Source organism: Ambystoma mexicanum, chromosome 11, assembly GCF_040938575.1.
Source record: "Ambystoma mexicanum isolate Mex_15411 chromosome 11, UKY_AmexF1_1, whole genome shotgun sequence".
Taxonomy (NCBI): domain Eukaryota; kingdom Metazoa; phylum Chordata; class Amphibia; order Caudata; family Ambystomatidae; genus Ambystoma; species Ambystoma mexicanum.
Window position 1 is genome coordinate 1,050,387,449 of NC_090934.1, and position 23,234 is coordinate 1,050,410,682.

The window sequence follows — 23,234 nt, forward strand, 5'->3', positions numbered from 1 at the left end:
TGACACACACTGACCAGCAAACAGAGCCACGCAGTCCTAAATAATAATTGTCCGAAGCAGCATTCCAGCATCAAGCCCGACAGCAATGCAGTCATGGCCTCCACTTATGGGTGGGGTGGTGAGGGTGTCCGCTTTCAGTTCCTGCTGTTGAGCATTTCATCAGAGACTCCCTTCAATGCCAGTGGCATTCTGTAGGATAATGGTTCCACCACGCACACTGCAATAAATATACTACAGTGCATACATCAGGCTATTTTTGCTCGGATTGTGAGAATCCCTTGCGAGCTAGTCCTAATTAAAAATGATTTAACCTTTTTATAATGCACATAATACTGGAGACCAGTCTCTAAGCACAGGGGCGGGATCAGACCTGTGCTGCTCTGGTTTCCTTGCTTCTAAGACAAACTTCCCCCTAAGGTATCCTCCCACCCTAGTCCTAAGAGAAGTCCGACAAGGCGGTTTTTGTTTTGAGAATTTCACTTGGTGAGCTCAATTAAACCTAATCTTTTATTTTCTGCTGGTTACAATAAAATACATGAACCTTCCATTTTGGGATCGACTTTTGGCCCGTTATCCACTTACTTTGACAAACCTCACACCTGTGTTTTCATTGGGCAGCCAGCCTCGACTGCGGTGGAGGAACGCATAACTGTAAGTGGCAGTGTGGAGTTCAGTGGTTGTGTAAAGTGGGAGGGCCCATTGCTAGGAGATGGACAAGTGACAACAGGCAGAACCAATAACGGAAAGAAAGAATGGTAGATTTGACAGTTGAGATCAGTCAGTCGTCTTAAAAGGAAGTGACGGACACTGAAGTGAACAAACCTGTTTCAGATAAGGGAAGATTTCTAAATATGTGCCAGGACTAGTGCGTACAGATAGTGGCTATTCCTGGGTTGCCATTCACTACGTTGGATCAGTGTGCCCAAAATAAAATGACAGATTAGCTGAATTGTGTAACTATCAGCCTTCTGAAGTAGGCCACCAAAGTGGTTGGCTATGAGGTGGAGAACTGTGTTGATTCCGATGGAGTCATCACCGTTTTTCCGGTGGTGACATCCTCTCATGTGGCGAGGGGACGGCAGCTGCTACCTGAACCAGATCCTAGGGTCGGCTTTCTGAAGGAGGATCACATGGGAGGAGAAAACTACTGGGGGAGATGTCATGACTTCATTGGATGAGACACAGCACCCCCCCTTTCCCTTGAGGAAGACCCTCTAATACCCAAGACATTAATGGCATATTTTCAACTGCTTCTTCCCCTTTGTAGAAAACCTAAAGAAACCTCATCTTCATATTTTTCTGGTCAAACGCCCACCTTTGACACATACACCCTAAGCTTCAACACAACACGTTTTCCTTCTAATATACCTTTATGTAAAATAACTAAGAAGAACTGTTCAAATACAAAGGGCCTGATTCACACAACATTTACCTATGGGATTGCGCCTTTAGAAAAGGCTGCTGTGAATCAGACCCCATGTGTCCAAGCACAATTATGGAGTTCAACTCACAGAATTCCCCAAGTACTGATACGAGGAGGATGAAGGAGTTTGAACAAGGTACCAGGAGTTTGAAACACAATATGCAGTCTAGTTGTTTTTCCAACACACCTGTGAACAGGACATTTTAATCGGCGTACTATTTGGAGAAGCGGTGTGTAGTATCGGGGATGGTAAGAAGACATCTGGATTCAGGTAAGGCACAGGAGACCAGTATATATAAAAGGAGTGAGTTTATTTATAAGTTACAGAGTTACAGGGCTAGTTATATAGAAAGGGGCAGGGAGCTAAACAGATGACATCCTTTCAGTAAGGTTCTCCCATCCTGTGTTTCCAACTGTAGTTCATGGAACCCTCAGGTCCCATCGCATTCCATATGACATAGCTGTATTCTACTAGCAGCACTGTGTGCACCCAGTGCAAATAGATAGGTACAATACTACACATCTCCCTCTCTTCAATTGAACACCAACCAAAGAATCACAAACCAAGCATTAAAAAAGGCTTTCAAAATTACACACTCCTGCACATCGGTAAAACCTATACAACATTCACAACCAAGAAAGCGTATCCACATTCACGTAACTAACAATCAAAACAATCAAATACACAAATCACCACCTGCCCGGGACTGCCACTCCCGGGCCTCACAACTGCCACTTGCGAGCACATACGTTCCTTGCCACACTCTCAACCATCAAAGCGTATCTCCTCCCACTCCACCTGCCACATGGAAACAAGGGTCTGCCACACCCAGCACAACCGCGTACTCACGCAACCATCAGGAACTATCTAACATTCATATGAACCTCTTATATTCTATCCTTATCAACATTACATTTGCCTCACAACCATAACTGCATAACTACATACACCACCATTCCTCTCCGAAACACCTGTGGTTTGCGCCATCACATATTCACATACACACCCTGCCATAAGAAACAATGAAAAGTGGGAAAATGCAGAAAAGAAAACTCGCAAAACAAAGATCACGTTGAAACAACGCAGCTGGAAAAGAACAGCGCGAGAAGAGAATACACCGCGACAGAGACTGTTCAGATCTGAGTCCAAGTGCAAAAGATCTTTGAAAACAAAATTGTTTTGAATGCAGCCAAAAGAATGAAAGCATCCAAGGTTTAAAAAACATGTTAGGCCAAGGAATCTAAACCTATAAAATATTCATATGCATGCCACAAGTAATATGCCCAAAAAATTGTATACATACCACGCAAAATTGTGTCACATTTAACCATAGGGCTCTCTCATTTAACATGAAAATCATTCATTATTTTCACTCATGTATTACATGACATCAGAACGATGCTGTGCCAAAATATTGTACTATAACATGGCATCAGAACGATGCTGTGCCACTTCAATTATACTTATTACAATCCACATCATGGATAATATATCATTAATGAACATATTTCCCCGTTGGATTGTTAACACATTTAGAATATCAATATGCATTAGTGAGTTTATTTATAAGTTACAGAGTTACAGGGCTAGTTATATAGAAAGGGGCAGGGAGCTAAACAGATGACATCCTTTCAGTAAGGTTCTCCCATCCTGTGTTTCCAACTGTAGTTCATGGAACCCTTAGGTCCCATCACATTCCATATGACATAGCTGTATTCTACTAGCAGCACTGTGTGCACCCAGTGCAAATAGATAGGTACAATACTACACAGTGCAGGAGAAAGATTTGGGCTTCTGAGCCAAGTCTCATGAGTGTGGAGATCACGTACCATTGTGGCAGAGCAAGGAAGGCTGCCACGTCAGAGGGAGAGACACTGTGCCTGTGACTGATGTGCCGTGGAGACGCTGGGTGCCATGAAAAACGTCATAGGTACTCGGAGATTGAGAGGGCAGCATTCTCCAGTCTGAGTGGAAGCAGGCGTGTGACCTCAGAGAAGCCAGAAGAACGTATGCAATGCCTAGTTTGGAAAGCAGATGAATCACCTAGATAATCTAATTATCTGCGGTCCTGTTAGTAGAAGCACAGATGGGCTATATGAGCTGGGTCTTTCGGCTGTGGTGCAAGGTCATATGTGGCCTTTCGGCTCTGTTGGGATTCAGGAAACTTGACTCGTACCGGAGTGCAACTTCTGCCAGTCCTGATCAGGTTTCACCGAACTGGCAATTCAGCCAAACCGTTGGGAGCCCTCAAAATATTGTAGCCTTGAGAAAGACCCAGATGCATTGCAACACATGGAGCCGGTCCTGCTCAAAGTACTAATTAAAACATTTTGTGACACATTTTGGAATTTAAGATTACCTTTTGTACCGATCAGCGCAGGATATCCGGGGTCCGATCCTTACTTGTCAATACATGAGGTTTGAACAACGCTTCCCCTCCCGTGATCTTGCTGCATATCCACCTTTGATACAGTATATACCACATAATTAATTACTCAGTGCTGCACAGTTGATTAAGCCTCTAGTGCCCAATTCTCTGCTACTTGTATATAGATTGAAAGTTGCATACATATATAGATGTAAGTTACGAACCCATGTTCAGAGAATGCTGCATATTTGTTTGGGAAAGACTGCACACACATGTTTAGAGAAGAGTGCACAATCCATAAGAGTATTATTTTCCTAATCCAAATCTGCAGGAATCAGTTGTGATGTGTTCTTGTCTACATTTAAACAACCTGCTCATGGCCAATACATTCACAGCCCCACACTTCTACAGGGGAGCTAAGTAGGATGAGCATGTGTTTTATAAATGCTACTTGTTCAAGTAACTTTTCTCCGATACAATACTTGTTTTGAAGCTGCAAAAAATGAAGGGTTTTTGAAGTAATGTTATCATTGAAGTAAGCAGTGTTGCTTGGATAGAAGCTATTGTACAAGGAGTGTATTTATAATGGCTAGCATCTTTTAAATACTGTAAACCGAGAATTGAGTCTGGTTGACTACGTGTTTATGACTCCATAACATTGTAGTAATTTCCTTGGTATAAAGCTGGAAACCATCTTTGTTTGAAGTTGATTTAATTATTTTAAACACGTTTCATGCTTTGAATATACTGTTTTTCGTACCCAAAATCCGTTTGGACATCAGAAATATGAGACTAGTTGTGCCCTAGCGTGATCGGTAAATACATTCAAAAATGTATTTCTACACCTTGCAGCAGCAAATAAACACATAGTTTATTGACAGCTGCAGGTTTCTCCAGCAGTCCAACTCTGTGATTGGCTATCACCTTTCAAACCGAGAGAAGATAGTTAATCCTAGTAAGTGGAATTCGTTTTCCAGTGAGTGTTGAGCAAGTATTCAGCTGAGGCAGAATAGCTGGATATTAGCCGAATACTCACTCAAAGCAGATGTTCGGTACACGCTAGTTATTGCGAATTAGCAAGAATCTGTAATTTAGTTAAAAGCAGTGTAGTCTATTCAGAAGTAGCAACAGCAGGGAGAATGCCACTTAACTGTGAATATTGCAAACCTGACGAGTGATGGCCAGAAGCTTTTTGAACAACTCATTACCACTGCCAGTATTTTGGCCAACCCTCCAATTTATTGTTTTTCATTCTGTTATGCCATTATAGAAGAGGAAAACCATGTACAAAGCGGGATTGGTCCCACCCCAAAAGGGCAGTCTAGCTTGAACCAGTAGGTTATATCTCACCACAAGCAACCCCAGACATGTTTTGGACTTATTGGGTTTCATTGATGAGGTGCTGTTTTGTACTTGCGACTTTACTTCGAATAAGTGTCTAAATCGTTGTGTGCTCAGCAGAAGTGGGTACTCAAGCGCTTGTGAATCCGAAAATTGTAACCCCCCCCCCATGCTTTTTCTTATTGTTGAATTTATTACGCATGAAAATAGATGTATTGAATTGAATATGGTTGCAACATTTTGTAGCTCGGTAATCAAGTTTGATATGCTGTTAGTCATGCCATTGTTCTGAAGCTCACAACCAGTGCGAACCACGGGCCGATGTACCCTGCCTTTACCCTACCTGCTCCAATGACACAAATTCTGTATGATCGGTCTCTCTTAATGGCCCTCCCATTTACAATTCCTAAATTCAGCGTTATTTCAGCGAAGATTGTGTGCCCTGCTTTCTCTACCTTTTTAAAGAACTCCTTCGCTCTGGTATTCTGTCCTCTTAAACCCTTCACCTTTCTCAGAAGTACTTTATTTAATAAATTACACATTTCCTTAACAGCACAATACAAAATAATCACCCTTTGGGCTCATATTACAATGCATTATTAAAACCCTCAATAAATAATACGTTGTAGCCAATAAATTGTTAGATAATGGAGTACACATGACTAATAACCGGGGGCAAATCTAGAACTGCCTCTGCGTTTTTATGTTTTGGTCCTGTGTATCCTAGTTACACTTAGAAGCATACTCAACAAACTAATATCCTAAAAAGAACACCTTTCATATAAAATACTTGAAATGGCCATTCTGTAGCTCGCCCCATTCACATCCCTCACCCATTGTGTGTATAGCCCACATCACCCTTCCCTATGGAGCCCAAGATCCATGTCTGTCTATGCCTGCTTGTGTCACGTGAGCAGTGTACAAGATGTCATACTCCATGAAGTGGTTTCTCTAGCTCCTTCCTCAGAGGTGGACATCTTCAAAGTACTGTGCTTGCGGAGGAAACCGAGGAGTGTGCTCTCATTTGGTGTGTTTGACCTAAAGCTTTTCAAAGGAGAATGTTTGTGGTCACTAGATCAGTCGCAGCTTTGAGGCATCCTGGCCAACTTCTGAAAATCAAAAACTGTGTCTACGTCTACAGCAGCACACCATGACTATTTGGAGCTCATTGTCAATGCCCCAGGAGCATAATTGGAGGAGCTAAAGACAGGTGTAACACAGTTAGACCTGTCTTAACCTCTCCATTCATGCTCTGGGGGATTTTCATTGTTTTTTAAGGCGGAGGGTGTAATAGGCGTTATATTTCAGCCTCCCGTATCCCCTTCACCTTCAAAAACAACTTGGTTTCAATCAGGGACGTAATTTCACAAAAATGGCAGGGCTAACAGAAGTGACATCACACGGCCCTTGACCTCTGATATAACATGAAGTGATGTAATTTGGCCCCACCCGAAGTGACATCAAATGAAGCGATGGAACACAACCTCTCACCCTAGCAATTATTGTATAGAATTCCAGAAAGACAAATTATTTGTTATTCCTGTTATTTCTTTTGGGGTCAATGCTCAAAGTGTTACACTGGTGGAACCCCCTGTTTTTTTAAAGATGCCTCAACATAAAAGCCAGCCATTCCAGAGCCACATTCCACTGGCCAGAACGCCGGAGCTTCAATTTTAAAAAGTTTTTTTAGGGGTAGCAAGGCACGCTACGCAGGTGCGACCCCTCGTGACCACCGAAATTACATCCATGGATTAAATTATTTCCCATGGCAGGCAGTGTTTACTATTTTGCAACGCAAAGTGCAGATAAAGGTATAAAGAGGATTCTGCTGGTGGTTTTCATTGCTCATTTACACTCTGCAGGGCAAATGAAGAAGATTGCCAGAGGGGACCGGTTTACAAAGGCACGCGAGTGCCCCCACTTTATTCAGAGGGTGGACTCAGTCCCCCCCAGCTAAAAGAGAAACATTGGATGATCTGTTTGAATTTATGAATTAAAGCCGCCCTCGGGAATCAAACCGCAGTTGTCAGGTTTGTAGGCCGGACACTTCACCAATGCACTATAACCTGATGAAAAATAACCCCATTTTGGTACTGCAAGTCCCATGGAAAACGTTTGTATTGGCTCTTGGAGTTTAAAACATGCACACCTTTTAATGTTTTCAAAAACGCTATTGTAAGAAAATATCCTGTCTTGGTTTTGTGTGTGTTGATTTTATGAAAGGCAAATGCCGTTCGTCCTGTGCAATTTGGGTGGTTATGCAAAACCAATGTAATGAAATGTGCATATTTCACCTTGATATGCTAATTTCACATCCCATTGCGTTTGTTGAGGAGTCCCCCCACTTTAATTTTTAGGACTTGAACCCTGAATTTGCGTTTAAATAGAAAAATAGCACCTTTGTTTCTTATGGGTTGCAAAGTTGCTTAGTGAAAATACCAAAATGATGTGGTGGTCTTTTTGTCACAAAACCTCACCATTTCAAGAGCAATGAGATTTGCAATGGTCTTATTTATTTTGAAGCTTGTATAGCGCGCCAAGCCCGGATGCATCTGGGCGCTTTTTTTACAGCAGAGATAACTTAGTTACAATTGTTGCAAAGAGATTATATACAAGACAGACTTAATGCGTGCTATTAACATTACGGGTAGTATCATATGTACAAAAATATACAGGAGTTACAGTACATGAGAGAGCACAGGTGGAGACAGTCGTTCAAGTAAAAAAAAAAGCACCTTTTTTAAAATATTTGCTAGTATTCACTGCGGCAGTTTCTGTCGCAGGGTTTCCCCTGACCCTGTTTTCGCTGCACTGCTAGATGGGTGGGAATTAAATGATGCGAGACGAAGGTCGCGTACGTCCGCAAGTGGGTCGACTATTTGTGATCTGGAGGACACATCTCCCTGCCGAGTGCGCCCCACGGGAGCGCTGTTCACAATCTGCTTTCCAATTCCTCGGTTTTATTTCTCTGCAAATTGGGTTCGCCTCTGTCATGGGGTGCAAGCCCCAGGGGGCATGCAGCTGCGCGGGCGGAAGGCGAGAGCGTGAAGAGGGAAACTACGTGTCGTTTGGCACGCGATGCTGAATGTGATGACATATAAAGGAGTGATTATTGGTACAGACTAATGCATACTTGTAGTGCATGTGTCCGTTTTCTTAAGCTATTGGGTAACAGAATAGTAGTTGCAATAAATGAGCCTTTTGATGTGTGCCTGGGTCCTTGCTCAGCTGCCCATCACCACTGAAGAATGTTCTGATTGGTAGATCGCTTTGATGCACATGAATGTACATCTGCATCCCATCCAGTGGCATCAAAACAATGCGAGTGGATTCGTAAATGATATCTGAATGTGCGCATTCTTGGTGCCCAAGTTCAGATATCTCTTTTCCCATCTTTTGTGTGCATTCTTGCAAATCTATGTCGGGGAGAGGGGCAGTTAGGGTACCTCCATAAATGTGGGCCCAATATTCATATGTGGGATGTGCTCAGATGTTTGCAATCGAAGGTGAAGTTCCATTTGGTAGCCCACCTCGTATAGAATGAGGCTAGGTTTCAGGGCCAAAATTGCACCTCAGGCAGCTGTCTAGAATTGCTTAATTTAGCACTTACAATGCCCACAAGGGTTGAATGTGCACACGGATGAGTGATTTCTGGACCTCCTTCGCTGTTATTGTTTAACTCTGGGCAGCAGTAGCATGAAACGCTCCTGTCTCAAAAACATCTCTACGCCCTTTGAAAAGGGAAGATATTTATTCTCCAACATTTCCACTTTCCAGTAAAACACCCTCTAAGGCCGACACGTGAGTGCTGGGAGCCACTGAATACATAGGTGTACGCATGCCTGTCAATCATGCATATTTGAGGTTTGCCGTACACATTTAATAGAATCTCTGCTTTTTGGAGGTACCCCTATTCTTAGTAAATATAGACAATAATTGACAGCGGTTAGCTTACCGTAAAACAAACCTTTTCTTCTGTTGCTCAGAATATATTTAGGTTTGATATTCAATTGAACATTTAGTGATTTACGGTGGGAATTAGGATTATATAATGATATGATAGGTTATTTATACGCGCTTAATAACCAGAGGTTTCTAAGCGCGGACGGGGATCGAACCCATGTTGCTCCGTGTCGTCTTGCTTCCAAGGTAAGCACGTTGCCGTTGAGCTATCCTCCCGAGACAATATGTACAGCTTCACGCCCCGAGGGTTGAAAAGGGTTAAATCAATGAAGATTGTGGTTTTTGTGCCCCACATTTTTTAACGTTCAGACCGTGTAAAGCATGATGGGATGTGAATTTGCTCTCATTTTCCGGTTTAAAAATTGTTCTATTCTTTTATACGTGTTAACGTTTGGACTAAGACCAAATCTATTCTTTCCACTTATTTCAGCAAATGGAAAGAATAATATAAAGGCACTTTGCTCCGTGTTACCACTGGCTATGCGTGTTTACATGGATAACATGGATAACAGGTCGTGTCATCTAGTCCTAATGTGCTCCCTTGAGCCCTGGCTTCAGCTGTACCACTCCCCACTGCCTGAGGTTTGGTGCTCATCTGGGTCCCACCCACTGGTGACTGACTCCTCCCTACGTTGAGCCCGAGCAGGGAAAACGTTTAGAGGGTGCTGCTTGTGATGCTGCTGCTACATTTCCAAAGCCCCCACTCTCTTCTTAGTTAAACTCTGAGAAACCCACTGGTCTTCTATAGCGACTTGGGGGGGGGGGGGGGATACTGACAAAAAACTACGTTACACAACCGTCCAAAATGTTGAATAAGATGATGAGGGTAAAAGGCCCACTTTACTAATCTGCACCGTTCCCACAAAACCATCCATCCATCTATTCACGCTTTTCCTAACACTATTCAAATTACCTTTCTTGCAGGAGTTGGTAAAACTTTAGGATACAGAATCTTAATTCTCCCAGACTTCTGCACAAGACTCTTGCATAGTTATGTTTTTCCTGTTCACTCTCATTGAGTTCCAGAATAGCATGACTTCCCCTCTGAGTCAAGAAGCTAAGCAAGGATACTGCTTTGTGCCCCATCTTTCACTCTGTGCATAGTCCACGCCCAATCAAAAGATGCTAACCAAGGCAAGATATTGGAATCAACAGCATCCACTCTAATCGCATCTTTTGAGATATGCTGACAGTAAGGGAGCCCTAGGACGTCTAGTCACAAAATGCCACGGGTAGTGGCATCGACATCACACACCTGATGACATAACAGGAAATTACCTTTAACCCAGATGACATCCCCTGAAGAGACTGACGGCTGTAAAAAACATAAGAAAGCTTACAATTTATATAATGTCAAACCGGTGCTAATGTAGAGATACATTTTCAGATACCATCCACCTTTTATCTATCGTGATACCTTGATATGCCATTGAGAGGCTCATTATAGGACAGGGGTATACTCAGGAGAACTAACAAAGGCCAGCGAGGCTACCATGAATATGCCACTACAGTCTCATATGGCTATTTACTGCTATTTTATACCAGTTATAGCTTCACATGCCAGCTCTAGTAATCATATGCCTAGTGTGGCAAATCTTTGGATTACACCCCTACTCTCCATGGGGGAGACCTTTCCCATGGGGCCACTGTGGTGGGCCACAGTCCAAGAGTACCGCCTGGTGTGGTGCACATTGGGTGCATCAAATGGAGAGGGAACCCCCTTATGGGACTAGGAACGACCATCCCAAGAGAATGCGTTACGTTTCCCCTAGCTCATAACTTCTTTTGTTCCCAAAGCCTATCCTTTCTTCCCCTCTACCAGACAGTACTAACACTTACTTATGTAAGGTAAACTATCCTAATACCTTAAAAATTACAAGGCCACAAAAGAACAAAACGTGCCTATCGGACCTCCACAATATAAGTACTGTGAAGACAAAGATGGTGTGGAAACGTGAAGCTTACTCCAGAGAAAGGGAGTGAATGATGCAGTTTTTTTTAGGATCTGATTGGGCAGATCCGATACAAAATAGAACAGGGAAGCCGAACCACAGAGAACCATCCTCCCCGGACTAGATGCCTGTCCAGCGGAGGGAGCGAAGCAGAACGGAACGCTGTGTACCGAGGCGGAAGAGAGCCCGAGGGTAGTCCAGTACAAAGGGACTACATTGGCTGCAGCGGAACAGAACCTCCAGGCCTTCTGAAGCCCCGGAAAGTGTCGGAGATACCGCACTCCTGGTATGAAATGGCAACCTGCGGCACCACCGCAGCTGAAGCGAAATGCCTGAACGCTACCGGAGCCACGTGGAAGAACACAGCTGTACAGCAGACGCCTTGTATTGACGTGAACCACACAAACGGATACAGAGAATGTGATAGGAATGTCTGGGACCCTAAAATGCAACAAGAGAGAAGGCAAACCACGAATGATTGACAGGCAAATGAACCAAACAATCGGAGGACGCAACTGCGATTTTGGGACCCGCACCCTTATGAAAGCCTGAGAATTAGGAAAGGCTTCATCATTTACAGATCTTCATAGTCACAGTACAGCGCATTAAAGGAAACCCAGGGAGACATTTCCCATGGTGCCGAGAACATTGTTTTGCGGTATTGTGAAAGCCTGAGGAAGCCAGGGAAAGGAAGATATCCCCCTGGCACAGGGATCACTGCCTGACATCACTGGAGAGCCCGAGAAACCCCAGGGGAAGGGAGCCATCGGGCCTGGGACCTTGTGGCACCTGAAGAGTGCATTTGTTTTCTTCATTTTCTTCATTAGCAACCAAAAACATTGGGAACTTTATGGAACGTTTTACTACCAACCAGAAGAAAACACCCTTGCACTTTAGTTTAAGTTGTAAGTGTTTGGGTCAAAAATAGTTTTTTTTTAGGGCCCAACTGTTGAGTGACATTTTCTTTGACATGCTGACATTCTCATTAGTTTTCTTTCAGGCAGGGAGACCTCTCCTAGCTTGAGGGACAGAGGGGCAATTTTTCAACCTACCAATTTCTTTAAATAAAAGTCTTTAACCAAGACCATGTCACCTATGTGTCCGAGTGTTACTTCTGCGCCCTAGTAAAAGCCTGACATTCTCATGTGCCGCCATAATACAATGTGTCAAATATAGCCTCTATTTGAGGATGCTGCCATCTTATGTCTTTTATAGCCTTACAGTCTGGATACAATCAAAATATGCAAGTTAGAACTTTATACATCCAGGTGCATCCTCACATTTCCACTAATGGCACTCAGCCAGTTAATGCCTCATACAAGTGGTATGGTCATCATATTTAAGGAAGAACCTCACATGCCTAATTGCTGACATTAATAGAGTGCTTAGTAGCATAAGAATGTCATGGCCCGTTAGTAAACATGATATTTCTTTTAAGACAAGCGAGGGTGGTGGTTTGATATACTAATAAATGTTTCTTATTTTCTGCACAATTGATTACACTGCATACTATGTAGCAATTGGATAGCTTAGCGAGTTAAAAGCTCAACTCAGTTATCTGCCAGTCTACGTTTTACAAGTTCCTGTTTCATCATAGTTGAATCATCCCTTCATCCTTCTGAAGTTGATAAATTAAGTACTATCACATTCAGCAGAAACGGTAGCTATTTTTGCAGTGCTTAGATGCAGGAGTTGTCAGAAGTCAAACATGAAGTGCTATTATGATGCAATAACAACTGTTTCACCTGGATATGGGAATATCTATGCCACAGTAACAGCAACACGTGGCATATTTTTTTAACAAAATAATAAGCCTCAGAAAAAGAAACCAACCAAATTGACTGTAAATAAGAAGCTTTGCTTCTGGGCCATACAGTCTGCCTAGCACCTATAGACAAACACTAATCTCCACCTGCACCAGAAAGCCGAACTTCACAGGGTAATTTCCGAAATTAAAGAGGACTGTAGGAATCGCATTAAATTCTATTATCACACTGTCCCTGCAATCGTTGATCAGGGTTCACAGAGCCAGTAACACAGGTTGCAGGGAGACTCGCCAGGGTTACCCCTGGTGGCCCCCAAACGGCAGCCACGAAGGGCAGTCTGTTCCATTACCTGTCTTCGGAGTGGTGCCCTGATTCATCACCTTGACTGCTTTAAATTCCAGTTTCATTATCGCCATCCGGTGTCTTCTTGCCTTTTTTTTCTCTGCAAACTCCGATTGCCACTTTTGCTGGCCACCTTCAGTCGTTTTCTGTCCCTCTCCCAAGCCTTGCTTCTGTTCACCCAGCTAGCTCCTTTGGATCACGATTTCAATTTCTTTTATGCGAAGGACAGCTCTCTGTACTGATTTGGTGGTCAAAATAAAGGCAAGCAAGGTATTTTGAAGGTGTGGTGATAACCACAGCTTTCACTATGCTTTTTTCTTTTTCTTCCTCTTCTGCCTCCTGCAGCTTCCTACGTGCTCCGTGCAATTCTGCCTTGTTTAGGTCACTTGATTTGTGCTTTTGCTCTTTACAGCTCTACTACTTTCATGTAAATGTGCTTTCAGTGACAGCCTGCACACACACACACGACATCTTCTTTTTTAGTTTCTCTTGAGTCATACCCTAGCTACAAATGCATACCCGCAATTATAGGTTTTTCTAGATTCCATCACTTCTGTATCATTACTGCTGATTGATGTTATGGTGGTTTGTCTTTTCCGGGAGTTCAGGCCAGAGGGGAAACTGACCAACAACTAGGAAATCGGGTTTATGGAAATCCTTGCCTGGCTCATATAGTGGTAGACATGGCTGAGCAGCCTGGGGCAACTCTTTGTATGTCAGTGGCTTGGTTAAGATAGTGTAGCACACATATAGCATTCATTAAGACATTGTCCACACAAAGATGATTTGAATATACAACATTATCTTCTATTAAGATAACTTATTTTGTGGGTATAGGTACATAGACTTTAGTAAGGAATAGTCATTCAGTGTTCTAAGTGTGTGACCCGGGTCACTGTGAACGTTCAGATTGTGGTTACTCTGAATTTTGAATTCAGTAACCTGAGGGTGTCTCCATACCTGATCGAAACGAATGTGAGCTATAAACCATCTTCTTATTGGCTGAACAGGATACAGTCCTGATGTTGCAGGCTCCCTCCCCCGGCCTGAAACATAAAACATATTCCTAATTTTACGAATTGGTCTCAGTCACATAGGCTGATACTTACATTAAGCAAATATTAGCATCCAAACTTTGTAAGTCTAAAGTGTCAAAGTTCACAAGGTCTTTGGTTCTCCAGCAATGGTTCTGGCGATGACCATAGAGTGCTGCAGACAAGCAGGATTACAGAAGGACTACTGGAAAAGGTGCTGACCCTGGTGCAGCTGAACTGTTGTAGATATTGTAAGGTGAGCTGTGCTATTTGCAGACTGTATAGTTACAACACCAGGGGCATATGCAGTCAGTGTCTACTGGAACTGGTCTCGGTACAGGTAAGAAGTTAACTCAAGGTCCAAATAAAACCTCTAGCACACTTCTGTTGTGCAGCTATTGTCTGGGCTCTCTATTACTGCTGCTCAGAGCTTTCCAGTGCTCCAACTTGTATGCAACTGATCCGTACCAGCATTAGTATTAAGGCTTCTTGGGTGCCCGGGCCCTTTGTGGATTTCAAGCCTGCTGCCCCCTCCTCTGTAGGGGGAGGCAGCACTGTTGAGCTGGTGTGACAGAATGCTTTCTGCGAGGGTGTGATAGCCTGAGGTTTGTTTTGATTTTTGATGTAAAACTATGCAGATAGATCGTCTCTGGAAGTGAGAGCTGCTAATTGGTCCTAATTTCATAATGCTTCAAGCTGAAACGTATAGTGCAAGCCTGTTGCTCTGCTCAGACTGTCTACAGACTCCTCTCAGCAGATGATTTGCAGGTTGGCAACATAACTGTTAAAGGGTGGCATGTGCATTCCTACAAGCAGCTTAATGGAATCCAAGGTTCCAACACCTAAGGACTGTTTTTATCTGTATTCAGCCCTGATCCAAAATGATGTAATTGTTCACTCACAGGGCCTGGTGGCAAGTACAATAATAATAAATGTAAGCTGTGTCTTATTTTGGGAATCAACATTTACACTGGGCAAATGCATAAATTATCATTTCATTGTCGGCTTGGGTGATAGTCACTTGTTTCACTGACTGCGCCTTCTGCCCATCAGCATCTTATGCTGGGCTTCACCAAAACCACCATTTGTGCCCTGCCCAGGAACCCCCCACACCCCGTCCCTGTTCCTCTCTCTGGGGAAACTGGTCTCCTTCACAAGAAGACAAGCAAGCTCCCCAGTCGGTTTGTTTGAAACCACTGCTTCAAAGGCGGGCCCTGCCAATACAGTGGAGAGATTACACCAGGTTGGTTATCTCCAGAGACTCTTTGATGTAGGGCAGATATTATAGAGGGTCGAGTTAGAGTAGGAGGAGAGGCCCAGACCTTGGAATCGCCCTGGGGTCCCACACTTCCTGTGCTCCCCCCCCCCCTCACTTCCTGCAGAAAAAATCACTTTGGGACTGGGAAGTGCAGAACAATGAGTTTCCTTTACTGGAGATCCAGGACAGGGTCAGCGAACAACCAGAAGGCAAGGAACAGCCCTGAACACTGTTTTTTAAACTTCAATCCGCTTTCGAGAAGACTATCACTTTGAATAATTTTTTAATCCACTGCAAGCACCCAGAGCTGCCTTTTTGTCCTTCTATTCACTTCAAGCCCCGGTAAACCGCTCTTTGATCCATCTTCATTCCCACTCATTCTGCTGGAAGCAATTGTCTTCCCTGTGTTGAATACCAACTAGAGCTAGTGGGAGCCACCTACCTGCCCCTCTGGAACAGCAACTCGGAATGCTGGAAGCAATCACCTAGACCCGTCTGGGCCATCCAAAAATTGGTGAATGCCACATTCAAATATTCCTGGGAAAACCATCAAGGTGTGGCCTCCTCTCCAGTATGTGGTCGGATCTGGCCTGGATTCCCCTGCCTTCCCCTTCCTGGTGCAGGCAGAAGCCTTGACCATACATTACGTCATCAGTTTCCTTTCACAAAAGTCACCACGTGTAGCTACAGAACTTGTTCTTGAATAAAACATGTGTGGCATCTAGCATCAAGCTGACTTCCACTATAACAGATTTTCTGTAGTCTACCACAAACCAAATGAAAGGCACTCTGCTAACCATGCAATAGAATTCGTATACAGCGACAGGACGTATTTTGGGCACCCTAATTCTAAGAGGCCACATCACAAGTTATGTGCGACAAGAGACCTTCCATTTAGGACTCTTTCAGGGGTAGGACTCTTTCAGGGGAGTGGTTTGGTAAACTAGTCCACAAAAAGCAAAATCACAGGGTTTCTCACCAGAGCTCTAAGTTCAGACTTTCACCATCAAAGAGCCATAACCTGTCTTGATTTTGGCTTTCACCACCATAGAGCACAACCTCAATTCAGATGCATGCACGAACATGTGTACTAGTACTTTCTCGCATGCATGCAATCATTAAAACACACGCCAGAGACAAACATGGGCATCGCCATGCCGTAATGTCTAAAACAGTGAATCCAGAATGCTGCCAGGGTTAACCTGTCTTTCCTACTACCAGGAAAATAATTATCATGACGATATACGAAAGAAAGGACCTAAACCAAGTATCCAAGACAGCACACTCTCTTAAGTGTTTGTAAAACATCAATCATAAAGCATTCTCCTAAATACAAAAAAAGGGTAAGATCCATATTTATCAAATATCAAAACTAATATTAATACTTTAATGTGACGGGTATACAAAAATATACAGTATTAAAATCTAAAATAGTAAACCTTTATACAATATAAAGCAAAAATTACAAAAGCACTTGCATATGCATTATTAATACAAAAATCTGTGTTTTAAAATAAGTCAGACATGTTTCTGTCCTAATGGTGTACAATAAATACAGGCCATTCCTCAGGGGCAAAAGAGATGAAGGGAAGCGCATGTTCTTTCAACATTCAAACGAAGTGCCAAAAGCTTCATTGACTGAACATGTGTCCATGGTACAAATCAAAGAATATAGATTCACAGCAACTCTTCACTTTAAATGTGGAGATTTCTTCAACTAGTAACAAAAAATGGCTATTCTAATACAATATCTGAGAGGGCATCCTGACTTCCACTGTCTGGAGCAATTACCCACAGTGTAGATCTGCTGAAAAGAGTAAAGAGATTCAATAATCTCGCACTTTCTATCTGCAGTAAAGCCCTAACATACACTTTCAAGCACACAAGGTCAGCATGCACACCGACCCACCCATGCACCTACAAAACATCATGCAGCGATGGGCACAGAACCACCCACTTGCTATTCCACTAATGTGCGTATTTGATGAGTTGCAGGTGATCCTTTTTTGGTATGCACCTCACAGGCTTGCCATTTGTTTACAGATACTATTGCAGCAAAAAAGATTGTATAGTTCTGAGTGTACAAGGCTCAGCATTGAAGAGCTTCCACTGCCTAAACGTCTAATGGGGAGGGGGAGAGAGGCGTGAACTATGGAGGTCTTACTGGACCAGTACAGAGACCGTGCAATGAAAGTACTGTTCCCTTTCCTTCCATGCCAGTGAGGCTGTCCAAGTATTATCTCACCCGGTGATGCTGCCGCTTTTGCTCCCAAGACTGCCCTCTTTCCCTGCTTGTCTTCCAGTGATGCTGCTCCCTTTCATCCAAATGAGATCTCCACTTCCCTTTCCCTTCCTGTCATTTACTAATTTCACCAACCCCATACCTCCTCCTGAGGAGGGGCTTCTGACTATTGGTGGCTCTATGGGTCATGCAACTGCTGGGCGCTCTCTACTCGCCCCCCCTTAGACAGATCTGATGGTGTTGAGCTGATTTATTGAAATATTTGGTATCCCATCCAATCTGTGTATCCTTGTCTTGTAAGCTATATGTGTCTTGGCCTCTTCCCCGTGTGATTGATTCCCAAACCAGCAGGGGTACCTAAAGTAATAAGAAGTAATACAGATATTAGACGAAACGGAAGATGAGGGAATGAGTAAGCACTACTTTGGTTGACCATATTTTGAAACCTTAAATTGGATGTTCAGCAGGTAAACATAAATGAGTCAGCAGGGCGAACACAGGAGAGAGTCATGCAGTGAAAGGACAAAAAAGGCATGCACAGAGACATCAGCATGCAACATTCTGATTGAGGTATTGTAAGAATGAAACAAACGAAATGTACAGTGATAGCACACATGATTAATGGTGTCTTCCTCAGACATGGGTGATAATTAAATACTGCATGCTGTCTCCACAGGTATCCGTTTTCTTTGTCCTGGATAGCATGACAAATGTACTGTCCAATAATTCTATATATGAATCAAATAGAAAACAAACAATATTTTTTAAAAAACAATTGTAAAAAAGAAACTCAGATTCTTTGCACAAGCTACACTTAATGATCAACCAATAGACTTATTATTTGGACTTGGCACTGTTTTGATTTTTTAAAAATCATTTTTGATAGTCTTTCAACAACAGCCTAATGTACAGTCTTGCTTGTAGCCTGGTTGCATCCAAATCATAATATCAACGACTTGTGCGCTAGATGGAAATGCTACACTTCCTAGCTGAATACAAATGATTCAGGTGTGAGGTCGGAGTTGGGACAGAAAAGGGCAATGCGGAAAGAAAAACAGAAATTAGTCTTGCATGCAGGGTAATCAAACTGCTGTATGTCAGCTGGCAACCCACGAACACGAACTTCATCAGCTGCATGCTTTCCCTGCCTAGTGTGGCAGCCATTTTGGGATCAGGCATGTCTAACCTTTTTGTGCTACGTAGAGCTGTCAGGAACAGTGCCTGACCCAGATATGCTGTGGACTCTTTAAGATATTGACCGTATCATGTGTCACTACACAGTGTGTTAAAGGTATAACATCCAGTTTCCCCAGCTCATCGTTGTCCGAGGAAAGCAACGGTGTAGTAGTGATTTGTTTTCTGGTGGTGTTGCATAGCGGTTACAGTCTTAGGCGCGACCTGAGGACAAGATACAATGCCAGCATTAACACCAGCATTCCCACTTGTCACACTAAAAGTTATGAGGCATTGGTCTTTTCAGCTGGTAGGTCCATCAAAGGCTTCTGCAAAACTAAAGTAAAAATGATTAAAGCCTGGTCCATTGGCCCTGTTTGTTCGCTAGCTACTGCTCCCGGCCTGTCTGTTGCCTAAAAATTACAATTTTGCCCTGACTTGCTATATGTTTTTTGAGAGTCAAATTCTTTTCCACAGCACACACATTCAAGTCACATCTCCGGAGAATGAACCACTTGCGCGAACCTCCTGTGGCACAGAGGGATTTAAGAATGCCAAGAAGAGTTCCGGCATCGCCGCTCAGACCGCTGGTATCTCTGCAGCAGCTGTAAGAATAACCATTGCTTTCAATGTTCATTTGAATGTAGTCCTGTTATCAGCTTAATGATTTTTATGCTGTATCGCCTGGAAATTCTAGATTCTAGCCACAGACCTGTCATTGACTGCCTCATGGAGCATTTGCATGGATAAATGCAAGCCTGCAACATATAACAGATGGAAGTGTGTTATTGATCATATTTATTGGTAAAGGTAGCGTTTTCCAAAATGCGGCGAACACACCGAGCTAGACTCTTCTCCTGAACTCTCTGTGGATTGTTTCTCTTGCTATGGGCACCCACAGCAGCCCGCCCTCATCTGCTAATCCCACAGTTGCTGAGATTGGTGACCAGGAACTTGGTGTCCTTCTGGGTCCAAGCCTCCCACACCTAATCGCCTTCAGCTTCTGCCCGCTCCCAGCACTTGCCTTGGCACCCATTGGCCTATGCTGCTGCTGGCCTGTACTTACTCATTTATTGGTAGCTGACCACTCCCTAGCACTTCCTCCACTTGGCATGCACTGCTGCTCACTCACTAGCACTTCCCTCCCGACACACCCAGCACTCCCCCGCCCTCATTCCCTCGTCCCTCTCTTCTCTCTGCACTTACACGTTCTGAATGCTTACAAGGCCTAGTAGCAGGGCCGGCCTTAGGGGCAGCAGCGCCCTGGGCGAATTGGTGCCCCCGCCTTCCCCGCGCGCCACTGGTCAACAGGGGGCGTGGCCACGGAGTGACACTTGTTTTTTTTTCTTCCTTTTAAACCTGCTTGCTCCGGCGAGGAGGTAATTCTATGAATAGGGTGCATTAGCACCCTATTGTTCCTAAATGCGGTCCAAGGGCGCATTGACTAATAATGATGCCCCTGCCGCCACTATGCCAGCTCAGGAGAGCCCTTGAAAGACACCCCTGAGCTGGCATGGGCTAAAGGCGACCTGGGGGGCGCGGTGCCCCGGGTGGTCATCCCCCCCCCCACAAAGCCGGGCCTGCCTAGTAGGACTGCCACTTTCCTTCATTGTTTCAATTGATTTTCATTGCCATGGTCCCTCCCTCTTGCCTTGTGGGCGCTTTAAAACGCAATTGTTGTATTATCGACTTACAAATGCACAATAAATAAAAAAAAAAAAAAATGCGACCAGGTCATTTGTGGTACTGCTGCATATGTTTTTCTGCAGTGCTAAGTGCAATTAGCAGTAAATGCATTCGGAACGTGCATTTTCCGTTCTTAGCACTGGCCAGGAAATAATATAACACAAGTGTACTTATTGTGAATGAACGCGATATTTCGATAATGCAAAAAAGGAGCCAACAAAATACAGAATGGCTTGTCCATGTTTTCCACTGTAAAATCTCTGGGCAATAAAACGTTCTCTTCATGAAACAGTCCCACACTATGGGGGTCCCTTTGGGAAATTATCAAAGTCACTCAGAGTCTGTGGCTTTACATGGCCCTGCACTTCTTTCTTGGGTCTTGGGTTCCTGGGTCACTGTCGGCTTCTTATCGTTCTCTGGAGAGCTTTACTCCCAATTCCCAGACTAAGCCAACAAATGGACTTATTAAATTTCTCTCTCACACATGAGCAAAGGGAGCTTAGTCCACTGGAGTTATACGCCCTGTGGACCTGCTCACTTTCTTTCGTTTGCACACCCAAGCTTGCTGGGCAGTGGTTTCTCCAGTGCAAACCACACGCTTTCAAGTTGGTCTTTGTAGTATTAATGTTTCGAGGGGATTGGGTCCTCTGACATATTCCAGATCTATGACAGTAATCACCACAGCTGTGCTGCTTCGGAAAATCTTCGGTGTCTTGAGTCCTGCGTCGATGACGTCGATACGCCGCCCTTGAGGATCTCCTCTGACGGCCGGCGTCACTGGATGTTATAAGTAGGACGCACGACGCCCGTAGCCTCAGTTCTGTTTTTTCCGCAAACATGTTCGCTTCGGAGATCTCGGCGCGTCTCGACTCTTTGGAGTTCCTGTTCTTTCTCGGTTCTTCGAACCGGTTTCGTATTGGGAAGTCTTTCTTCGTGAAGATGTCTACCTCGTCTTCCACACTGCGTCCGGCTTTAAGAAGTGCGGGGACTGTGGGTCCAAGATGTCGGTTACGGACTCGCACGACGCCTGCCTCTGGTGCCTCGGGGAGGCCCATGACATGGATGACTGTGTCAACTGCCAGTCGCTCACGTCAAAAGCCTTGCGGGAGAGCAAGAAGAAGTTATAGGTAGGTAAGGTCTCCAAGACACGGAAGTCGAGGTCAGCGGGCTTTCGATGGACGATTCGAGGGGCGACTCTCCATGTCATCGTTGGAAGTCCAGTGGGTCTCGGTCCCGGAGTTGGTCCCGCCACTCCTCTGCCTCTTCGAGGCACTCCCGAAAGCGCCGTCATCGGTCGCCTTCTCCGTCCTCTTCCGAGGACTCGGCCCGTCGGCGGGTCGCTTACCCCACCAAGCATGTGAAGCTGGAGGAATGGGCTTCCTTCGGGAAGAAAATGTTGGTGATTCTCGAATCGCAGGCCACTGGTCCTGCGCCTCCGAGTGGGGTCGGTCGTGATCGGTCGAGAGACACCGCTCGCACGCCTTCGGGCTCGGGTGGTCGTCACGATTCATGGGAGAGGTCTCGCTCAGACAAGGGGAATCGTTCTCGGCATGCCCGTTCCAGGTCCCGGTCCTCGACACGCTCGAGACCGTGTGAACCTGCGGTGTCTTCAGGGAAGTCGTCGATGCCATCAGCGCCCTGGCTGTCGAGGGACACGCTCGGGGCCGCGGCCTCGAGGACTGTGTCGATGCCGTTGATGCAGGTTCCCTCGACGCCTTTTGAGGCTGTTTCAACGGGGGTTCCCCGGGGCTCTGGCAAAGGCCAAGCATGGCTTTGTTCCACATTCTGTGCCTTCTTTCCGCCAGCTTGAGTTTATTTCAGAGGTGGCTGAGGGCTCTGATGATGGCATGGTTCCGGATACGGTACCGGATGAGATTTTCTCGGTCCATAGCCAAATTGAAGACCTGCGGCAATCTCTACACGATGCCAGTGGGCTGGACATCTCTCCGGAGTTGGAGTTTTGTAGGCCTGAACTTGGCACTCATGCCGACTCCTCGTACCGGCGCCTTATGTCCAGGGTCACCGAGTACTTGGGATGGTTTGCTCCCTCAGGGGATTTTCTTCAGGATGACCTTACGGATATCCTCAACCAAGGTCCATCAACTGACCCGGTACTGCCGTTAAATATGGCTCTACAGAGGAGGGTGGCGGCGTCTTGGACTGCTCCGGAGAGTCTCCCGGCAGTGGGCAAGTCTTTGCCGTGAAAATACCGCCCAGCCAGTAGCGACCCCTGCTACTTGACCAAGCACCCCACTCCGGAGAGTTTGGTGGTGCAGGCGGCTACGGCCCTGGCAAAGCAGGCGTCATATCCTACCGTCCCTCCTGATAGGGACGACAAGTGTTTTGATGTCTGGGTGAAGAAAGTGTTTTCTTCAGGGGGTATGGCGCTTCAGGCAGCCAACTCCGTATGTGCCTTGTCACGTTTCACGCACACTCTGTGGAACTGTTTCCTTAGCGGCTGAACATGTTCCCGAAGGGGATGAATGGGATGGTTTCCTTGCCATGGTTCAGGATGGTAAGGACGCCATGTGTGAGGCCATTCAGTTGGGTTTGGACATGGCAGATTGCGTCAGCTGGTCCATGGCGGCGAGCACCGTGATCCGCAGGTTTGCGTGGTTGCGGACGTCAGGGTTTTCTCCTGATGTGCAGGCCCGGCTCCTCAACATACCCTTTGACGGGGGAACA

The 23,234-nt window shown here is 44.9% G+C and overlaps 1 protein-coding gene across 1 annotated transcript in view; it reads left to right on the forward strand.

The window, feature by feature from the left end:
* Positions 1–23,234, forward strand: part of MRPS11 (mitochondrial ribosomal protein S11) — a 217,618-nt gene that overhangs the window by 70,919 nt on the left and 123,465 nt on the right. The window contains exon 4 of the mRNA XM_069624290.1: positions 19,341–19,470. Coding sequence (XP_069480391.1) covers positions 19,341–19,470 — 130 coding nt within the window. The remainder of the gene's footprint in view (positions 1–19,340; positions 19,471–23,234) is intronic.